This window comes from Eschrichtius robustus, chromosome X (assembly GCF_028021215.1).
Source record: "Eschrichtius robustus isolate mEscRob2 chromosome X, mEscRob2.pri, whole genome shotgun sequence".
Classification (NCBI taxonomy): domain Eukaryota; kingdom Metazoa; phylum Chordata; class Mammalia; order Artiodactyla; family Eschrichtiidae; genus Eschrichtius; species Eschrichtius robustus.
In genome coordinates this window covers 51,791,163-51,813,197 of record NC_090845.1, presented here as the reverse complement: position 1 = coordinate 51,813,197, position 22,035 = coordinate 51,791,163, and the positions used below count along the sequence as shown (strand labels likewise).

The 22,035-nt window shown below is 37.0% G+C and overlaps 1 protein-coding gene across 1 annotated transcript; it reads right to left on the bottom strand.

Moving 5' to 3' along the window:
• Nucleotides 1–2,537: 2,537 nt before the first annotated feature.
• UBQLN2 (ubiquilin 2) lies at nt 2,538–5,828 on the bottom strand. The gene has a single exon (XM_068533781.1). It carries the CDS (start codon nt 5,575–5,577, stop codon nt 3,703–3,705), a length of 1,875 nt encoding a protein of 624 aa, XP_068389882.1. The 5' UTR covers nt 5,578–5,828; the 3' UTR covers nt 2,538–3,702.
• Nucleotides 5,829–22,035: the final 16,207 nt, after the last annotated feature.

Genomic DNA, 22,035 nt, shown 5'->3' with positions numbered 1-22,035 from the left:
ATTTACTAAATTAAGCTGTATTATGAACATTTTCAATCAGCTCAGTCTAGCTGTATGGCTGGAGTAATCAATTCATTTGAGAATAATGTTAAAATTCTGAATTTGAGTTTTGTGAACATGAAACACAGGCCAAAGGGCTCTCCTGATACCCTAACCCAAATCCCTGGGCTAGGCCCTGGCAGGAATTACTCCATTTGTTGCTATTTTGACATTGCACATCAACAGACTTTGGAGCAGGCTGCCCCTTCTCAGAAGGCAAGCTCAGCATCTCTGACCATGGTCTCAATAAACATGATGGTCTCAACCTGATATAAGTCCTCATTAATAAACCAGCAGGACTTATTTCAATGTTTTATATCCAACCCCCCCGACACACTGGCCACACACAAGTGGCGAGTATATATGATACCACATACCTGAAGTAGAGGCCAAAAGAGCAAATGAAGAAAGCCAACTTGAGGTGAACATCTCCTGCTGGGATTGCCCCTGGCCCTAGTTCCCTCCCCACTACCTCATCCTGCTGGCTCACAGAGCCAGTAATATAAACTTACACCATCTAGCCATCTAGTGTAAGCTTAGAGAGGGGATGACAACCAAGTAAACAGTGAAAGCATAAAAGAATTACCCTACTCTTATTGGAGGGAGAGAGACAGCAGGTTAGGATATGCCCTTCTTATTCAATGATGAATAAATGGATAAATTGTGAATTAACAGTAGATAAAACCCAAAACAAAAACAGAGCCTATGAAAAGAACTTGCAAGATAATAAGAGGAAATTATATCATGTAAGAGACGAACAGTTTTAAAAATTTTTTTAAAGGGTAAAGTTATAAACAAAAATTAATTAACTGGAAAGGAAAAATACAACCAAAAAATAGAATTAATAAATTAAAGACTTGAACCTTTTCAGGGAGAAAACAAAATGTATTAAAAGGTAGAGAAACATTTGGCAAGGGTAATTAAGGAATTCTCTGTTCCTTGAATGCCTGAAAGAAATTTACCTGTTAAATTGTCTGAGCCAGGCCCCAGAAAACATCCAGTTTTTCCTATAGCTATTGATTTATTGCTATTTTCTATGTTACTGGCTTATTTTTATATTGATTTTCCTATAAAATCTTTCATGTCATAAAAATTCTTAAATTTATTATGGCAGACTTTGCTATTGTAATTATCGTAAACACCCAGCATCATACAGCAGTGAAATAATAAATCACCATTTCCTAACTTGATGTTCTGAGGAACATTGATATGCCAAATGTTATTAGGGTGTTTAAAAGGGAAAATAGTTGTTCTTTACTCAAATAAGTTTAGGAAATGCTGAGTTAGATAAGATTAAATAGTTTTTACTCTTTTAAAGAACATACTCCTTTTTAAAAAAATAATACTAGTCAAAATTTACTTCCTAATGACTAAGAGGGGCTATAGTATACAGCATTTTACAAACTTATTTGACCATCTCCCAGAGGAATGGTTTTTCAAAAATGCAATTTAGAATTGCTGCAGCAAACACAGTCTGGTTAAAATGAGAAACAAGACAAGAATGCCACTGCCACTTTTCTTCTTTAGCACTATTCTGGAATTGTTTAACCCATGCCATCAGAACCTATGTTATAAATTTTGAAAATAACCTATCATTATAACTTATCATTGATATGATTGCTTACCAGGAAAAACTCAAAAGGATCAACTGAATGTCTCTGAATTTAATAGATTCCAGTAAACTGCCAACTTAAAATTAATCTATGAAAATACATTCTTCCCCTATATAGCAAAAATGACCACATAGGTAACACACTGAATAAGAGCTCCCAATTGCAGTATTGTTTCCCATATATCTGTATTACCTAGGAATACATTTATTACAAATTATATGGGACTTAAATAAATAAAACTCTCCTGAAGGATGTAAAAGCTTTTTAAAAATGAGGCAATATATCATGTTTCTGGAGAGCACTGTAATTCTGTACTTCTCACTATCGTATCAATTTAAGACAATCCTAATCAAATTCCCAATTTATTTTTTTTTTGGGGGGGAGGGAAATCTAATAACTGTAGTTCATCTGGTAAAATAAACACGTTGGAATCATTAGAAAATTGTGAAAAATAAAAATAAATAAGATCAAAAGGAGGACTTGCCCTAAGAGATATGAAGTCATTTCTAACTCAATAACTACAGGCTGGTGTACTGGGGCTACAATGTTCAGTGGTACTAAAGAGAATTCAAACACAGAATAAAGTATATATATGTATGACATTGCAAATGGGGGGGGGATGAGGACAATGAGATAAAAACCGGGTAACAACTGTCTACCCTTTGGGGGAAAAAAAAAGTTAGAATACCTAAATCTATACATCAAAATAATTCCAGACAGGGCAAAGGAACTTTTTTTAAAAAACAAAACCATCAAAATTAGAGAAATACAGGATAAGATTTATATAATCTTGGGGTTGGCAATCCTTCTAAACATGATCCTAGGGCCAGAAGGCAAAAAGGAAAAGATTTATCCATTTTTAATTTTTTTTATTTTTTTAGTCATTTTTAATGCATTTTTCCCTGTGCACAAGAGAAATAACTGATAGAATCAAAAGATACAGTTTCCTTTATACACAGCAGTTAAAAGTAATGCAAACGTCACATGACATTTTCAGTGAAAGTTACATTTCCAATTACAAATCAAAATGCGTATTAGGGTCTCTTTACGGGAGAAGCTGAGAAGGAAGTCTTAAAAAAAGCACTTTCCTGGCATTACTATACTGATCCTTCAGGCTGCACTAAGATTAAGATCATATACAATCAATTTGCAAATGTTGACACAATGTCACACTGTAAGTTTTCTGTACAATTAAATGTATACTTAGAGATACCAGGATAAACATTTCTACTATATTTTAACTGAACTTGCCTAGCCAACATTTCCACTGAGAAGTTTATCAAAGATGCTGTAAGATTCTACAAAATTGTGAGATATACCAAGCTCCAGAAATATTTCTTATATCCTTTCTCATTTTGGTTATACATATTCTGCTCAGAGATTCTGTTGTAATATTTCTAGATGTACAGTTCCAATTGTGCTTACTGTACTGTGTATAAATATAGCAAAAAAGATCAAATGGTATAAATCTTACAGCATTTTGCTAGCAAAAATACATGCCAAAGTCACAATAAGCAATATTGTACCACAAATTAGAGAGCTTCAATTAATTTATGTTTTTAATATTTTCATTCTACATTTAATTACTATCATAGGATAATGTTTAAAATGCAAATAAATTGGACATCTGTAGAACAAAACTTGTTCACCCAACTGTAAAGGTTGATACCTGTTTCCAAAACTCACAATAAAAGCAGAAGTGTTTGCATGCAACACCTTTGAGTGAAACGGCATTGACTCCCACCATTCAAAACAGAGAAGGAAGGAAGGAAGGAAGGAAGGAAGGAAGGAAGGAAGGAAGGAAGGAAGGAAGGGACGGAGGGAGGGAGGGAGGGAGGGAGGAAGGGAAGAGGGAAGGGAGGAGAGAAGGGAGGGAGGGAGGGAGGAAACAAAGAGGTAGGAAAGGACTCCACCTTAAAATGCATATTAAATTTATAACTAGACAGAGTTAAAAGAATCAAAGTGAAAGTAAAGTACAATTTTGTGTGTTTAAAGATTTAAGAGCCATTATCAAAAATAAGATACATTTTTTCAAGGTATAGAAATGTAATTACGATGGCTGGGAACCCAGCAGCCTCTCAATGGCTGCATTGATGTCGCCTCCTGTTGCTATTAGAGCCTGCAAGTTTGCTTCCCGGTTTAAGAACCCCATTGCGTTGAGCTGTTCCAGTTGTTGTTGAAATCTGACTTCTGGATTCGGCAGCTGCGGAGGATTTGCTCCAGCCAGAGCCTGCACCATTTGCTGAATGAACTGCTGGTTGGGTCCAGATTCCGATGTTGGGCTCGTAGTTTCACTGGGTGCAGAGCTAGATACAGTGGGCCCAGGGGGGGCGCCTGAGCCAGTGGAGCCAGGGGGACCTGCAGGGCCAGTGGGTCCTATGGGTCCAATGGGGCCTATGGGAGTAAACGGGACTATGGGGCCAATGGGGCCTATGGGTGTGACTGGGCCTACAGGGCCTATAGCTGTTCCCAGCACCCCCACCCCGACACCTGGAGTGAAGCTTGGAATGAGGCCAGGTGCTTCAGTGGCTAATGTCTGTAGCCCCTGCTGGATCTGCATTAAAGCCTGCATTGCTCTTGGGTTCGACATGGCTGAGAGTGTGTCTGGATTTTGCATCTGCTGCAGGAAAGCAGGGAGCTGTGGACGCATCTGCTCCTGAAGCTGAGGATTTGCAGTAAACACAGGGCTATTCAGCATCATCTGTGCAGCCAAATCTGGATTCTGGGTCAGCGACTGCATCATGCTTCTCATATAGGGTGCAGACAGCATATTCTGGATCAGCTGGGGGTTTTCAGTTATCTGTTGCAGCAAGCTCTGCATTCCTGGGGTGCTGAAGATGCTGGCGACATAATTAGCTGCAGCCACTGTGTTCCCCGTAGCACTGCTAGAGCTAGTGCCAGATCCACTGCCACTGCTCGTTGTTGTGCTGGTGGTCGCAGAACTCTGGGTAGCCGGTGGTGGCGCCCACGGATTGGGTAGTGGATCGCGATTTTCTGTGCGGGAAGGCTGCGTACCTTCCCCAGAGGAGGAACTGCTCCCCACCGAGGCAAACGGATTACCCCCAAACTGCTCTTGTGCGGCATTCAGCATGGGTTCTTGAATGTCAGTGTACATGCGCCGTAAAGCATTGTAGCCACCTGGGATGCTTTCAAGATTGCTGAGAGCCAGGTCTTGATTTCTCATCATTTCTTGCATCATAGCTGGATTCCTGGCGATTTCGAGGGTCTGCCTCATTATATCTGGGTTGTTGAGCAGGTGACTGATTTCTGGGTTTCTCTGAATCAATTGTTGCATCTGTGGATTGGCCATAATGAGCTGCCTCATCAGATCAGGATTCGAAAGCATGCTCTGAACAAAGGGATTTTCCATGATTTGGATCATCATCTCAGGGCTGGACAGGAGCTGCTGCTGCATCTGGTTCTGGAGCTCAGAGAAGTTGGTCGAGCTCAAGCCCAGGCTGCTAAGGCCTGCAAGTCCTCCCAGGCTCCCCAACCCAAACGGGTTGCTATTTGTGGAAATAGGTGTGGAGTTACTCCTGGGAGTCGACGCGGTGGTAGTATTAGTTCCCGCGGCATTACTAGGCTGGGTGGACTGGCCCTGAGGTCGGTTCTGGCTTTTGATGACAAGATGAACAGTCAGTCCATCATGGATGCCATGCTGAATCAAGGTATCTTGATCTTTTAAGATTTTTCCGGCAAAAATCAGCACTAGCTGATCCGTTTGGGATTTGAAGCGTTTCGAAATCGCTTCCTTAAACTGCTGGACTGAGCTGTTCTCGGGCACTGCGAACTCCTCTTTCTCTTTGGGGGTCTTCACAGTGACTTTGATAATTTTGGGCTCCGCCGGGGCAGAGGCAGGGCCTTGGGCCGCAGCAGAGCCGCGGGAGGGGCGCGGGGGGCCGCTGCTCTCGCCGTTCTCAGCCATGGCGGCCGCAGTGACGCAGGCAGACAGGGAAGGCGCGGGCGGGCGGGCGGGCGAGAGAGAGAGCGAGGGAAGAAGGAAGGAAGGAGGCACCGCCGCAGCAGGCTGGGCCGGGCTGGGCGGGGAGCGCGGAGCACGGTACCTCTGTGTTGAAGACAGCAGATCCCTGGTCCTCCGGTGGAGAGAGGGCTCCGAGTAGGCCGCGGGCCGAGGTCTTGCCGCTCAGATCTCTGGGCCGCCGCCGCCGCCGCCGTCGCCGCCGCCGCCGCCGCCGCCGCCGCCACCGCCGCCGCCGCCGTGTGATCCCACCGCGCGGTCTCCCAGCAGCTCCCGCAGCTGCTCCGCCCGCTCCTCCCCGCCCCTTCCCCTCCCCCAGTTCCGCGCTCGCCTCCCCGCCCCCCTCTGCTGACGCGGCGCCAGGCCCAGGATGATAGAGTCGACTCGGTCAAAATTAAAAACTTATGTACTGAAAAAAAAAAAAAAGATGACGGAGAGAGAGAGAAACAGAGAGAAAGAAACAAAGGGACAACAGAAGACAAAAGAGAGGGAAGGAAGGAGGAAGAGAGGAAAGGGAGCCAGCTTCTATAAAGGACATTAAAGACTAATGAGAATATATATATATATATATATACCATCAGGCAGTGAAGTGAAAAGATGAAAGCCTGAATCAAACCGACCCGAAGTAAAAGATCAAAAATGAGAACCAAAGAACTCTGACAAAGCAAAAAGGAAAAGATGAACACCCCCCCTTGGGGGAAGGGAAGAGGACTGGGCAAGAGCCTGCATTTTACAAAAAAAGTGCAAATGGCCAATGGGCGTATAAAAGGATGATTAAGCTCACTAGCAATCAAAGAATTTCAAATTAAAACAATGAGATTCTTCTTCTGTCTTATATTGGCAAAGATGAAAAATAATAAGAAACCTTATCATTGAGAGAGAGCTGAGAAAATGAACTGTCATGCCAATTGAAGTGTAAGTTGTTATCTTAAGGCAATTTTAACATATATGTAAATATTTTAAATATTTCCACCTTTATTTGGAAATGCCTAATTTAGAGACCTCACCTATGAAAATAATTGGATAAGGACACAAAAATACATATGTATAAAATGTACGTGCACTGCAGCATTTAAAAAAATTATTTTAAAAGATAATCAGTGTCTCTTTACACAGGATTGGTCAGATATATTATGATATTACCATACAAAAAAATAATATTCACTGTTTAAGAAATGGGTGGTTAATTTGTATGATAAAAAGTGTACATGAAATAAATGGTAGTTACAGGGAAATTACAGAGTATTTTCACTTTCAGTTTTATATATGTCCATACAGTTAGAAATTATACAATCACATATGTTTCAGTACCAAAAAATACAGTAAGTATATTTTTATTTTAAAACTATTTTTTATAAACAGTTTGTATGTGTAAACTGTCTTTAAAGACAATGTATGTGTATGTATAAAAAGAAACCTGGAACACTATACACAAGTATGTTAATGGTGGTTATTACTTGGTGCTAAAATTATGAATAACTGTTCCTTTTTTTTTTTGCTGAGTTGGGTCTTCGTTGCTGCATGAGGGCTTTCTCTAGTTGCGGCAAGCGGGGGCTACTCTTCGTTGTGGTGCATGGGCTTCTCATTGCAGTGGCTTATCTTGTTGCGAAGCACGGGCTCTAGATGCATGGCCTTCAGTAGTTGTGGCACGCGGCTCAGTAGTTGTGGCACGCAGGCTCTAGAGCGCAGGCTCAGTAGTTGTGGCACAGGGCTTAGTTGCTCCTCAGCATGTGGAATCTTCCCAGACCAGGGATCAAACCCGTGCCCCCTGCATTGGCAGGCAGATTCTTAACCACTGTGCCAACAGGGAAGTCCCCTGTTCCTTTTTTTAAAATAAAATTTAAAAATTTCTGATGGCTTTTATAAGTATGCACTGCGTTTACAACTTTTAAAAATGAGAAGGTATTTTGGTGAGAAATTATAGGTAGAAATTGATAGGCACACAATAGTAGTGGCAGCTATTAACACATGTATCTAATTTAGTTACAGATTAAGTAGGAGAAATAAAGATCTAGCCCTTGAATAATAGAATGAATAATTTCAAATTTATGTATAAATTTCTAATTCTGGTTTATACCGTGCAAAAAAGTACCTTTTCCCCATAGCATCCAGTCAACATTTAATAGCATTTAGGCCACAAATGCTTTAGTAAATCTCAAGATAAGAAAAAAATATAGGTATATGGTGTCTCTCAATAGGGGGATGGATTAATATAGTGTGATTAATGTGATTATTAGAATACAGAAGATAAAAGGAATGAACTAGATCTAAATATATTTATATATATAGATCTCAAAAACCTAATTAATTAGCAAAACACTCTATGGTGTTTATAGATGCATTCATATGTATGTGAAGCTATTGAAAATATACTAGAATGATTCATACCAAATTTGCACCCATGAGGAAGAGGAAATGAAATAGGACACAGGACAGTAATTAAAAGGAAATTTAATTAAATCTCTAAAAATATATTTTCTCTTTTAAATGGAAGCGAATATGGCAGAATAACAAGAGTTAATTCTAGGTGGTAGCGATATGAGTATTTGTTATAATACTATTTTATATTTTTTTTAGATTTTTAATTTTCTCAAAAAAGGAAAAAATTAAGAAAGTATCACAGGTCATCTTCCTTGATCTCAGTAGAACAAAACTAGATATTAATAATGAAACTGTGAATGAAAAACTCAACCACTTGAAAATTAAAACAGAATTAAGCACTTTTGGGACAAAGGGCAAATCAAAGTTCTTATTAGAGTGAATTTAGAAAAATAATGATAATAAGAACATAAACATTCATAATTATGATGGGATTTCCCTATATGTGATCTGAGGAACTCATTCAAAAATACGGATTTCTAGACCCCACTCCAAACCTACCAAAATATAAGTGGTGCTCAGGAATCTGCATTCTTATCAAGCTTCAATTTAGTGGTATTTGATTTAACTATGTGAATGAGCTCAGAGTCAAATTTATACACTCAAAGATCTTAAATACCAAAGAATAGAGAGAGAAAAAATTAATTAGGCTTTCAAATAAAGAGGACAACAGAAAAAAGAGGGAAGCAGGGTGATGGCTACAAAATGATAAAAATCAAACATTAATGACTTAACAGACTCAAAAAATGAAATTTTCTAAGAAAATCTAAGAAGGTCTTTGAAGAACAAGTCAAATAGATAAACCATTATAATTAGGTGATTCTCTTACAAGTCTCTCACCAAGGAACACAGCACGGGCAAAAGCACACTCATCCTCTTCCTGAATTCTCCTAAAAGCACATTTCTTTTTTTTTTTTTCCCCTACTGTAAGCTCTTTATCCCTGGTGGTGCAATGGTTAAGAATCCACCTGCCAATGCAGAGGACACGGGTTCGATCCCTGCTTCAGGAACATCCCACATGCCACGGAGCAACTAAGCCCGTTTGCCACAACTACTGAATCCCACACACCTAGAGCCCGTGCTCCGCAACAAGAGAAGCCACCGCAATCAGAAGCCCGCACACCACAACGAAGGGTAGCCCCTGCTCACCACAACTAGAGAAAGCCCACACGAAGCAATGAAGACCCAACACAGCCAAAAATAAATAAATTAAAAAAAAAACAATAAATAGCAATCATCCTGAGTTCTTCCATAGAGGGTAATTTCTGAGAAACTGAAAGACTTTGTCAAAGAGGTCTCCCCATGGGAGGTGGAGGAAGACCACAGTTTGGGCTCAGTAGATAGAGATTTAGTGTTATTTTGGCCATTGTTTTCTCTCTCCACCCCAGATTTATTGAGATATAGTTGACATATAACACTGTGTAAACTTAAGGTGTACAGCCCATTGATTTGATATACGTATATATTGAAAAATGATTACCATTGCAGCATTATCAGGTCACATAATGACCTTTTCTTTTTTGTGGTGAGAACATTTAAGATCTATTCTCTTAGCAACTTTCAAGTATACAATACAGCATTATTAACTATAATCACCATGCTGTACATTAGATCCCTGGAACTTATTCATCTCGTAACTGGAAGTTCATAGCCTTTGACCAACATCTCCCCAATTCCCCTCATCTCCCAGCCCCTGGTAACCACCATTCTACCCTCTGTTTCAACGAGTTTGGCCAAAAGCACATTATCTTGAATTCTCTTCATTTATCTTATAAATCATGTTATTTTTTGCATTTTAGTCCAAAATATATCCACTTTAATGTTTTAAATTACAACTAAAAATTAGCATTCCAGCAGTTAAATGAACATGCCTTTGTTAGTGAGAAGCACAACATTAATCAGCTGAAACTTAAGAAAAGAGCAACAAGGTAATTACATGAAAACTAGAATTCCATGAGTAGATTTAATCACAGATAAAGGGTATATTTTTGAGAATCATGAGAAAAGACTTTGTGCAAATCTTTGCTAATGACAAAGAAAAATGGATCACTGTATTACTTTTCTAGGAAGGTGTACATAACCAAAGTATATTCAAGAAGTAGAAAACCTTAACAGGTCATGTAAGAAACTTGTAAGAAAAAAAATAAGAAATGAAATAATTAACTATTTTAAAATCAGCTTTCTTATTCAAGGTGGCAACTAAGCCTATGCTTTTACCTCCTATCTTTACCAAATACCATTGAACTGACAAAAATGACATGAGAAACACAATAAATCCCTAACATGTTGGAAAGGTGGAAAGAGTGAAACTTTCCATGAATCCATGAATCTTCATCTTAAATGCCAAAATAAATTCTAGATAAAAAATGAAATCATAAAATTTGCAGAAAACTATTATAGCAAATATTTATATAACCTTGGTTTGGTTATGGCCTTTCTAAAACAAACAAACAAAAAAAACATAAATGGAAAGATAGACAGATTTCCTAAGGATTTTTAAAATTCTATATGTCAAAAATACAATAAAAATTAAAAGGTTAAAGTCAAACTAAAAGAAATTGCAACATTTATAACACATGAAGTCTTAATATTCTTGACATAACACACTTCTTACAAATCATTTTTTTAAATGAGCACCATAAGAGAAAAATAAACAGAAGACATTAGTATGTTAATGTCACAAAAGGGGAAAAAAGAGTCAGGAAGGAAGGAAGGAAGGAAAAGGGAGGGAGGAAAGAAAAAGAAAAAAATGTTATCTTCTTTAAGTAAAAAAATACAAATTAATATAACTGAAATATTTTGTCTATTAAATTAAAGAGAACAATATAATATTCAGTCCTGACATAGTCAGTCTAGACTGCCTAGCTTCAAATCCTGGTTCCACTACTTCCACTTGTTCACTACATGATGTTGGGCAAGTAATTTAACCTTTCTGTGCCTTGATATTTGTCATCTGTGAAATGAGCTTTCTGGAACTCAAATAAATTAACATATGTCAAGCACTTAGAACAGTGCCCCATTCATAGTAAGCACTATATGAATAATATTATTGTTCTTATTATTAGAGGAAACAGGACCTCATTCCTACTGGGAATTAGGTTACTTGGTAGGTTCAACTTATCTGAAGGACAATTTGCTAATAAACACCGAAAGCTTAATAAAACATGCAGACAATTTTACTGAGTAATTCTTCTTTAGGAATTTATCCTGAGGAAGTAATTTCTGTTGTTGGGGTCTTGAAGTGATTGTACTAATTAAATGGAGTATATCTACAGAATTTAAGGGAAATCCTATGGTTGCTCCTCACTCCTACTGATGCACATAGGGGCAAATAATACAAGCAGAACTAGAGAGACAGCAGGGTGGTACAATGGCAAGAGCCTAGACTTAAGCCAAAAAGACCAGGATTTCAACTCTGGCTTGGTCACTTATGGCTGTATGATCTTAGTGCAGTTCATTTCATTTTTCTGAATCTCAGTTTCTTCATCAGCAAAACTGGGACTAACATGCATACATTTCACAGTTGTAGTAAATACATGATAGAGACATCAATTGCTCTGACACACCCTCTCTTCTGAAATAAAACAAATGAAATAAATTTACCCTTGGTAAGTTGAACTATGACCAAAAAAAAAAACAGAAACAAAAACAAAAGCAAAAAAACCAGTAAAGGATCAGACCAAAGATAGTCTACCTGGCAGATACATATTATGTTCTAGAGATGTATATTCAAATCATCTATCATTCTTGTTCTAAATCTATAGTACCTGTAATCTTCTAATAATCTTGATTTTTCATTTAGTTTGCATATAAAAGAGAATGAACAAGTCAGGCTTTCTTGAATGTTCAGAAATTCTGGTGCTATATACCCACTTTAAACTTTAGCACATGAATTACAAACTGGCAACTCATGGACTGGCTTTGTCCTGCCAACACCTAATACTTGGCAAATTTCCCATACGAATCCGCATTTCAAGCTTTTCTTTTAAAACTGGATGATATGGCTATATTAGGCTAATACACTTGAAGGGCCACAGTTTGACTGGAGCTGAGTAGTGGCTGTCCCTTTTAGACAAGGCATGTGCTCTGACTCTACCAAGTCCACTATATTAAATTGCTTATCTAGTTGGTCCCATAGGCATTGGAGTTTTTTGACCCTTTCTGGAAGAGTTCAAGCCATCCCTTCCCTCATTCTATCTCCTGAAGAGTAGAAGCACTGAAGCACTGAGGTGAGTTGCAAAATCCAAGAACACACTTGTGTCACTTTATTAGAATGTGGGGTATTCACCCTGGGGGGGAGTATAAATATGTCTGTATTGACACAAACACTCCATCGATGATGGTGACGATGAAGAGGATGATGATAGCAGCCAATACTTACTTTTCCTTCAGTTTATCTTTCCATGTCATTTACCATCAGAGCTATGAGACTTCCAACTGAACACTGGGAACTTCCAACTGAACACTGGGAGTTGAGCAGGACATGAGATGGGGTTGAATGAAGCCTATTTCCTACAAACAAGAAATAGGGGACACAGAAAGGCTTTTGTGCCTGGGAGCCCACAGGTTTCTGCTCGATTTCAATGGTAAAAATCAGTTGTTCCACCAGATACAGCAGTGGTAGCAGTATTATCTATGGCAAGTCTTCAAATTGAGTTTGTCTACACAAAGCCTTTTCAAACAGTAGGAGGATAAAGATAGTAGCTTAAAGATAATCAATTTCTAGATACTCAATTTCCATATAGCTTCTTTCCTAAAATTGATCTGCTAGAAAATGTCCCTTTTTGCAATTTACCTTTTCCCGCTTTACAAAATAAAGGCATACTTCTGTCATTCATCTAAGATTTGACAATATTGCATTGCCTCTGGGGATGAAAACCTTGAGTTTGTTTACAAAGGGAAAATTTGAAGTACATATTGGTGTCCACACTGAGAAAGTGAATGACTCTAAACACTACGTAATAAATCATTTTGCAAGTCTGTAATTTCCAATTCTTTGTCTTGGACAAAATTGAAGGAGGACCTAATTGAATTGTCAGCTGATAAATGATTAAAATGATTTATGAAGATGGGTAATTATGTGATTTTTGGCTTATTATCTGCAAGGAAATTAAAGATGGAAGGAAATTACTATAATAAAGTCCTTTAATCCCCATCTATTCATTTATTTATTATATATATTAGTGCTTATATCAATAAAAATTTTACAGGAAAAAAATTGCTAGCAATGAGTACTACTCACGTTTGGTTAAATAAAATAATAGGGAAAAAATCCCTCAAATGAATATTCAATTAAATTTTAACTTTTTACTTTTTAAAATTTACAAAGATTGGTGATGCATTTATATTATTTTGATCAATCATATACTGACAATAATCGAATGATAAATTAATAAGGAACAGTTTTTAACCTTTAAAATTAATTTTAACTTAAATAGTTTTTGAGGTAGGGAAATATGATACAGTGATCAATGAAAGGCTTTTTAACAAAAATTATATAAAATTAGGACAAAAATTCTGGGGTGATAATAAATGGAACTATACATTAGAGGAAAAAAAGAAACAATATAAATTATCCAATAGTTAAAGAAAATTATTTTAATGTATTTTAAAAACAAATGATGAGGGGGAAGTGTAAGCTGGGACGAGGTGAGAGAGTGGCATTGACATATATACACTACCAAATGTAAAATAGCTAGCTAGTGGGAAACAGCCACATAGCACAGGGAGATCAGCTCGGTGCTTTGTGTCCACCTAGAGGGATGGGATAGGGAGGGTGGTAGGGAGACTCAAGAAGGAGGAGATGGGGATGCATGTATATGTATAGCTGATTCACTGTTATACAGCAGAAACTAACACACCATTGTAAAGCAATTATACTCCAATAAGGATGTTAAAAAAAAACAAAAAAAACAACAAAAAAACAAATGATAGCTGATCTCAAATTGCTACAGTATTTAGATTCTGTTGGGTATATTTAAGAGAGTAACAGTTTATTTCAAAATGTCAGTATTCATAATACTTCAAAATCTACATTTTTGCAATTTAAGTATATGATGACAAACTTTATTTCTTAAGGAAGTATAGGTGATTTACAATATTATATTAGTTTCAGGTGTACAGTGTAGAAATTCAGTATTTTTAGCAGTTAGGATATTACAAGATAATGGCTATAATTCCCTTTGGTATACAGTATATCCTGTTGCTTATACATTTTATACATAGTAGTTTGTCTCTGTTAATCCCATAACCCGAATTTATCCCTCCCACCTTCTCTCTCCCTTTTGGTAACCACAAGTTTGCTTTTTATATCTGTGAGATTATTTCTGTTTTGCATATACATTCCCTTGTATTTTTTTTTAAATCCACATATAAGTGATACCATACAGTATTTATCTTTTTCTGTCTGATGTATTTCAATAAGAATCATGTTCTCTAAATCCATCCACATTGCTGCAGACGGTAGCATTTCATACTTTTTTTATGGCTAATATTCCATTGTATATATATATACCACATCTTCTTAATCCAGTCGTATGTTGATGGGCACGTGGGTTGCTCCTGTGTCTTGGCTGTTCTAAGTAGTGTTACTATGAACACTGAGGTACATGTATCTTTTTGAATTAATGTTTTCACTTTTATGGGTATATAGCCATATAACCTCCATACTGTTTTCCATAGTGGTTGCACCAATTTACATTCCCACCAACAGAGTACAAGGGTACCCTTTTTTCCACATAGTCTCCAACATTTGTTATTTGTAGGCTTTTTGATGATAGGCATTCTGAAAGGTGCCAGGTGATATCTCATTGTTGTTTTGATTTGCATTTCTCCAATAAATAGTGATGTTGAGCATCTTTTCATGTGCCTGTTAGTCAACTGTGTGTCTGTTTTTGGAAAAATGTCTATTCAGGTCATCTGCCCATTTTTTAATTGAGTTGATTTTTTTTTGATATTGAGTTGTATAAGCTGTTTGTATATTTTGAATATTAACCCTTTGTCAGTGCATCAATGGCAAATATTTTCTCCCATTCCATAGGTACTCTTTTCTTTTGTTGATAGATTCATTTACTGTGTAAAATCTTTTAAGTTTAGTTAGGTTCCATTTGCTTATTTTTGCCTTTATTTCATTTGCCTTAGGAGACTGATCCAAGAAAATATTGCTACCATTTATGTCAGAGAGTGTTCAGCCAATGTTCTCTTCTAAGAGTTTTATGGTTTTCTGTCTTACATTTAGGTCTTTAAAACATTTTGAGTTTATTTATGTATATGGTGTGAGGGAATGTTCTAATCTCATTGTTTTACATGTGGCAGTCCAATTTTTCCCAGCACCACTTTTTGAAGAGATGGTCTTTTCTCCACTGTATGTTCTTACATTCTTTGTCATAGATTAATTGACCATAGAGGCATGGGTTTATTTCCAGGCTCTCTTCTCTTTTCCATTGATCTATGTGTTTGTTTTGGTGCCAATACCATGCTTTTTTGATTAGTGTAGCTTTGTAGTATATTCTGAAGTATGGGCGGGTTACACCAGCAGCTGTGTTCTTTTTTCTCAAGATTGCTTTCTTAATCTTGGGTCTTTTGTGGTTTCATATAAACTTTAGGATTATTTGTTCTAGTTCTGTGAAAAATGGCATGGGTATTTTGATAGGGATTGCATTAAATCTGTAGATTGTTTTGGATAATGTGGCCATTTTAACAATATTAATTCTTCTAATCCAAGAGCATGGGATATTGTCCCATACTTTTTAGCTTCAATTTCTTTCATCAGAGTTTTATAGTTTTCAGAGTATAGGTCTTTCACATCCTTGGTTAAATTTATCCCTAGGTATTTTATTCTTTTTTTTTTAATTGCAGTAGAGTTGATTACAATATTATGTTCATTTCAGATGTACAGCACAGTGATGCACAATTTTTAAAAGTTACCAGTCACACATTTTTAAACTTATTTTTTTTTTCTGTTTTTTTTTGGTTTGTTTGTTTGTTTTCTTGTTTTACATTAAGTTCTTTTTACATAAATTTACATCACATTTTTAAAATTCAAACAGAAAGTCACAAAAATTATAATCATCCTCATCAGTTCACGCAGTCCCATGTAATTAAACTTTTTTTCATCTTGACCTTTTGTTAGCACTTTTATGAATACATCATTTTTCCATTAGAGTTCTGAAAATGCTTAGTCAGTTCAGCAGTATAGTCAGTTACCAGAAACCTGTACTTGTCAGAGTCTTTTCCATGAATTCCTTGAAGATAAAACCCTTCTATAGGAACATTTCTGCAAAAGCATCAGAGTACACACAGAACTGCCTGTAAATGACAAAAGACTTAAAAATGACCACGGTTAAAGATTTCATGAAAGTTCATAATAATTCAATTGACAAGGAAATTTAGTGTTTTCTGTGATATACATTTTAAAGTAATAACTAGAATTATGACTTATAACATTATACCAGAACATATAAGATTTTTAGGAATTTCAGGTAATGTCTGAAACATTTATATTAACAAACTTCCATACAAATAACCCAAAGAAAGTCTAGTATTAGTTTTTTTTTACTTTTGAATTTTATTTTATTTATTTTTTTATACAGCAGGTTCTTATTAGTCATCAATTTTATACACATCAGTGTATACATGTCAATACCAATTGCCCAATTCAGCACACCACCATCCCCAACCCCCCATGGTTTTCCCCCCTTGGTGTCAATACGTTTGTTCTCTACATCTGTGTCTCAATTTCTCCCATGCAAACTTCTTCATCTGTAACATTTTTCTAGGTTCCACATACATGCGTTAGTATATGATATTTGTTTTTCTCTTTCTGACTTACTTCACGCTGTATGACAGTCTCTAGGTCCATCAACGTCTCAACAAATGACTCACTTTCTTTAATCCATTTGGAGTTTTTTTTTTGTGTGTGTATGGTGTTAACGAGTGTTCTAATTTCATACTTTTACATGCACCTGCCCAGTTTTACCAGCACCACTTATTGAAGAGGCTGTCTTTTCTCCACTGTATATGCTTACCTCCTTTATCAAAGATAAGGTAACCATATGTGTGTGGGTTTATCTCTGGGCTTTCTATCCTGTTCCATTGATGTATATTTCTGTTTTTGTGCCAGTACCATACTCTCTTGATTACTGTATCTTTGTAGAATAGTCTGAAGTCAGGGAGCCTTATTCCTCCAGCTCCATTTTTCGTTCTCAAGATTGCTTTGGCTATTCGGGGTCTTTTGTGTTTCCATACAAATTGTGAAATGTATTCTTCTAGTTCTGTGAAAAATGCCAGTGGTAGTTTGATAGGGATTGCACTGAATCTGTAGATTGCTTTCGGTAGTATAGTCATTTTCACAATGTTGATTCTTCCAATCCAAGAACATGGACTATCTCTCCATCTATGTGTGTCCTCTTTAATTTCTTTCATCAGTCTCTTATAATTTTATGCATACAGGTCTTCTGTCTCCTTAAGTAGGTTTTTTTTTTAAACATCTTTATTGAAGTATAATTGCCTTACAATGGTGTGTTAGCTTCTGCTTTATAACAAACTGAATCAGTTATACAGATACAATATGTTCCCATATCTCTTCCCTCTTGCATCTCCCTCCCTCCCACCCTCCCCATCCCACCCCTCTAGGTGGTCACAAAGCACCGAGCTGATCTCCCTGTGCTATGCGGCTGCTTCCCATTAGCTATCTATTTTACATTTGGTAGTGTATATATGTCCAGGACACTCTCTCACCCTGTCACATCTCACCCCACCCCCTCCCCATATCCTCAAGTCCATTCTCTAGTAGGTCTGTGTCTTTATTCCCGTCTTGCCACTAGGTTCTTCATGGCCTTTTTTTTTCCTTAGATTCCGTATATATGTGTTAGCATACTGTATTTGTTTTTCTCTTTCTGACTTACTTCACTCTGTATGACAGACTCTAACTCCATCCACCTCATTACAAATACCTCCATTTCATTTCTTTTTATGGCTGAGTAATATTCCATTGTATATATGTGCCACATCTTCTTTATCCATTCATCTGTCGATGGACATTTAGGTTGCTTCCATGTCCTGGCTATTGTAAATAGAGCTGCAATGAACATTTTGGTACATGACTCTTTTTGACCTATGGTTTTCTCAGGGTATATGCCCAGTATTGGGATTGCAGGGTCGTATGGTAGTTCTATTTGTAGTTTTTTCAGGAACCTCCATACTGTTCTCCATAGTGGCTGTATCAATTTACATTCCCACCAACAGTGCAAGAGTGTTCCCTTTCCTCCACACCCTCTCCAGCATTTATTGTTTCTAGATTTTTTGATGATGGCCATTCTGACCGGTGTGAGATGATATCTCACTGTAGTTTTGATTTGCATTTCTCTAATGATTAATGATGTTGACCATTCTTTCATGTGTCTGTAGGCCATCTGTATATCTTCTTTGGAGAAATGTCTATTTAGGTCTTCTGCCCATTTTTGGATTGGGTTGTTCGTTTTTTTGTTATTGAGCTGCATGTGCTGCTTGTAAATCTTGGAGATGAATCCTTTGTCAGTTGCTTCATTTGCAAATATTTTCTCCCATTCTGAGGGTTGTCTTTTGGTCTTGTTTATGGTTTCCTTTGCTGTGCAAAAGCTTTTAAGTTTCAATAGGTTCCATTTGTTTATTTCTGTTCTTATTTCCATTTTTCTGGGAGCTGGATCAAAAAGAATCTTGCTGTGATGTATGTCATAGAGTGTTCTGCCTATGTTTTCCTCTAAGAGTTTGATGGTGTCTGGCCTTACACTTAGGTTTTAATCCATTTTGAGTTTATTTTTGTGCATGGTGTCAGGGAGTGTTCTAATTTCATACTTTTACATGTACCTGTCCAATTTTCCCAGCACCACTTATTGAAGAGGCTGTCTTTTCTCCACTGTATATGCTTGCCTCCTTTATCAAAGATAAGGTGACCATATGTGCGTGGGTTTATCTCTGGGCTTTCTATCCTGTTCCATTGATCTATATTTCTGTTTTTGTGCCAGTACCAAACTGTCTTGATTACTGTAGCTTTGTAATATAGTCTGAAGTCAGGGAGCCTGATTTCTCCAGCTCCATTTTTCGTTCTCAAGATTGCTTTGGCTATTCGGGGTCTTTTGTGTTTCCATACAAATTGTGAAATGTATTCTTCTAGTTCTGTGAAAAATGCCAGTGGTAGTTTGATAGGGATTGCATTGAATCTGTAGATTGCTTTGGGTAGTAGAGTCATTTTCACAATGTTGATTCTTCCAATCCAGGAACATGGTATATCTCTCCATCTATTTGTATCATCTTTAATTTCTTTCATCAGTGTCTTATAATTTTCTGCATACAGGTCTTTTGTCTCCTTAGGTAGGTTTATTCCTAGATATTTTATTCTTTTTGTTGCAATGGTAAATCGGAGTGTTTTCTTAATTTCACTTTCAGATTTTTCGTCATTAGTGTATAGAAATGCAAGAGATTTCTGTGCATTAATTTTGTATCCTGCTACTTTACCAAATTCATTGAATAGCTCTAGGAGTTTTCTGGTAGCATCATTAGGATTCTCTATGTATAGTATCATGTCATCTGCAAAGAGTGACAGCTTTACTTCTTCTTTTCCGATTTGGATTCCTTTTATTTCTTTGTCTTCTCTGATTGCTGTGGCTAACACTTCCAAAACTATGTTGAATAATAGTGGTGAGAGTGGGCAACCTTGTTTTGTTCCTGATCTTAGTGGAAATGATTTCAGTTTTTCACCATTGAGGACAATGTTGGCTGGTGGTTTGTCATATATGGCCTTTATTATGTTGAGGAAAGTTCCCTCTATGCCTACTTTCTGGAGGACTTTTATCATAAATGGGTGTTGAATTTTGTCGAAAGCTTTCTCTGCATCTATTGAGATGATCATATGGTTTTTCTCCTTCAATTTGTTAATATGGTGTATCACGTTGATTGATTTCCGTATATTGAAGAATCCTTGCATTCCTGGGTTAAACCCAACTTGATCATGGTGTATGATCCTTTGAATGTGCTGTTGCATTCTGTTTGCTAGTATTTTGTTGAGGATTTTTGCATCTATGTTCATCAGTGATATTGGCCTGTAGTTTTCTTTCTTTGTGACATCTTTGTATGGTTTTGGTATCAGGGTGATGGTGGCCTCGTAGAATGAGTTTGGGAGTGTTCCTCCCTCTGCAATATTTTGGAAGAGTTTGAGAAGGATAGGTGTTAGCTCGTCTCTAAATGTTTGATAGAATTCACCTGTGAAGCCATCTGGTCCTGGGCTTTTGTTTGTTGGAAGATTTTTAATCACAGTTTCAATTTCAGTGCTTGTGATTGGTCTGTTCATATTTTCTATTTCTTCTTGGTTCAGTCTCGGCAGTTTGTGCATTTCTAAGAATCTGTCCATTTCTTCCAGGTTGTTCATTTGATTGGCATAGAGTTGCTTGTAGTAATCTCTCATGATCTTTTGTATTTCTGCAGTGTCAGTGGTTACTTCTCCTTTTTCATTTCTAATTCTATTGATTTGAGTCTTCTCCCTTTTTCTCTTGATGAGTCTGGCTAATGGTTTATCAATTTTCTTTATCTTCTCAAAGAACCAGCTTTTAGTTTCATTGATTTTTGGTATTGTTTCCTTCATTTCTTTTTCATTTATTTCTGACCTGATCTTTATGATTTCTTTCCTTCTGCTAGCTTTGGGGTTTTTTGTTCTTCTTTCTCTAATTGCTTTAGGTGCAACGTTAGCTTGTTTATTCGAGATGTTTCCTGTTTCTTGAGGTAGGCTTGTATGGCTATAAACTTCCCTCTTAGCACTGCTTTTGCTACGTCCCATAGGTTTTGGGTCATCGTGTCTCCATTGTCATTTGTTTCTAGATATTTTTTGATTTCCCCTTTGATTTCTTCAGTAATCAGTTCGTTATTAAGTAGTGTATTGTGTAGCCTCCATATGTTTGTATTTTTTACACATCTTTTCCTGTAATTGATATGTAGTCTCATAGCGTTGTGGTCGGAAAACATACTTGATACGATTTCAATTTTCTTAAATTTACCAAGGCTTGATTTGTGACCCAAGATATGATCTATCCTGGAGAATGTTCCATGAGCACTTGAGAAAAATGTGTATTCTGTTGTTTTTGGTTGGAATGTCCTATAAATATCAATTAGGTCCATCTTGTTTAATGTATCATTTAAAGCTTGTGTTTCCTTATTTATTTTCATTTTGGATGATCTGTCCATTGGTGAAAGTGGGGTGTTAAAGTCCCCTACTATGATTGTGTTGCTGTTGATTTCCCCTTTTATGGCTGTTAGTATTTGCCTTATGTATTGAGTTGCTCCTATGTTGGGTGCATAAATATTTCCAATTGTTATACCTTCCTCTTGGATCGATCCCTTGATCATAATATAGTGTCCTTCTTTGTCTCTTGTAATATTCTTTATTTTAAAGTCTATTTTGTCTGATATGAAAATTGCTACTCCAGCTTTCTTTTGATTTCCATTTGCATGGAATATCTTTTTCCATCCCCGCACTTTCAGTCTGTATGTGTCTCTAGGTCTGAAGTCGGTCTCTTGTAGACAGCATATATACGGGTCTTGTTTTTGTATCCATTCAGCCAGCCTGTGTCTTTTGGTGGGAGCATTTAATCCATTTTCATTTAAGGTAATTATCGATATGTATGTTCCTATTCCCATTTTCTTAAATGTTTTGGGTTTGTTATTGTAGGTGTTTTCCTTCTCTTGTGTTTCTTGCCTAGAGAAGTTCCTTTAGCATTTGTTGTAAAGCTGGTTTGGTGGTGCTGAACTCTCTCAGCTTTTGCTTGTCTGTAAAAGTTTTAATTTCTCCATCACATCTGAATGAGCTCCTTGCTGGGTAGAGTAATCTTGGTTGTAGGTTTTTCTCCTTCATCACTTTAAGTATATCCTGCCACTCCCTTCTGGCTTGCAGAGTTTCTGCTGAAAGATCTGATGTTAACCTTATGGGGATTCCCTTGTGTGTTATTTGTTGTTTTTCCCTTGCTGCTTTTATGTGTTTTCTTTATATTTAATTTTTGA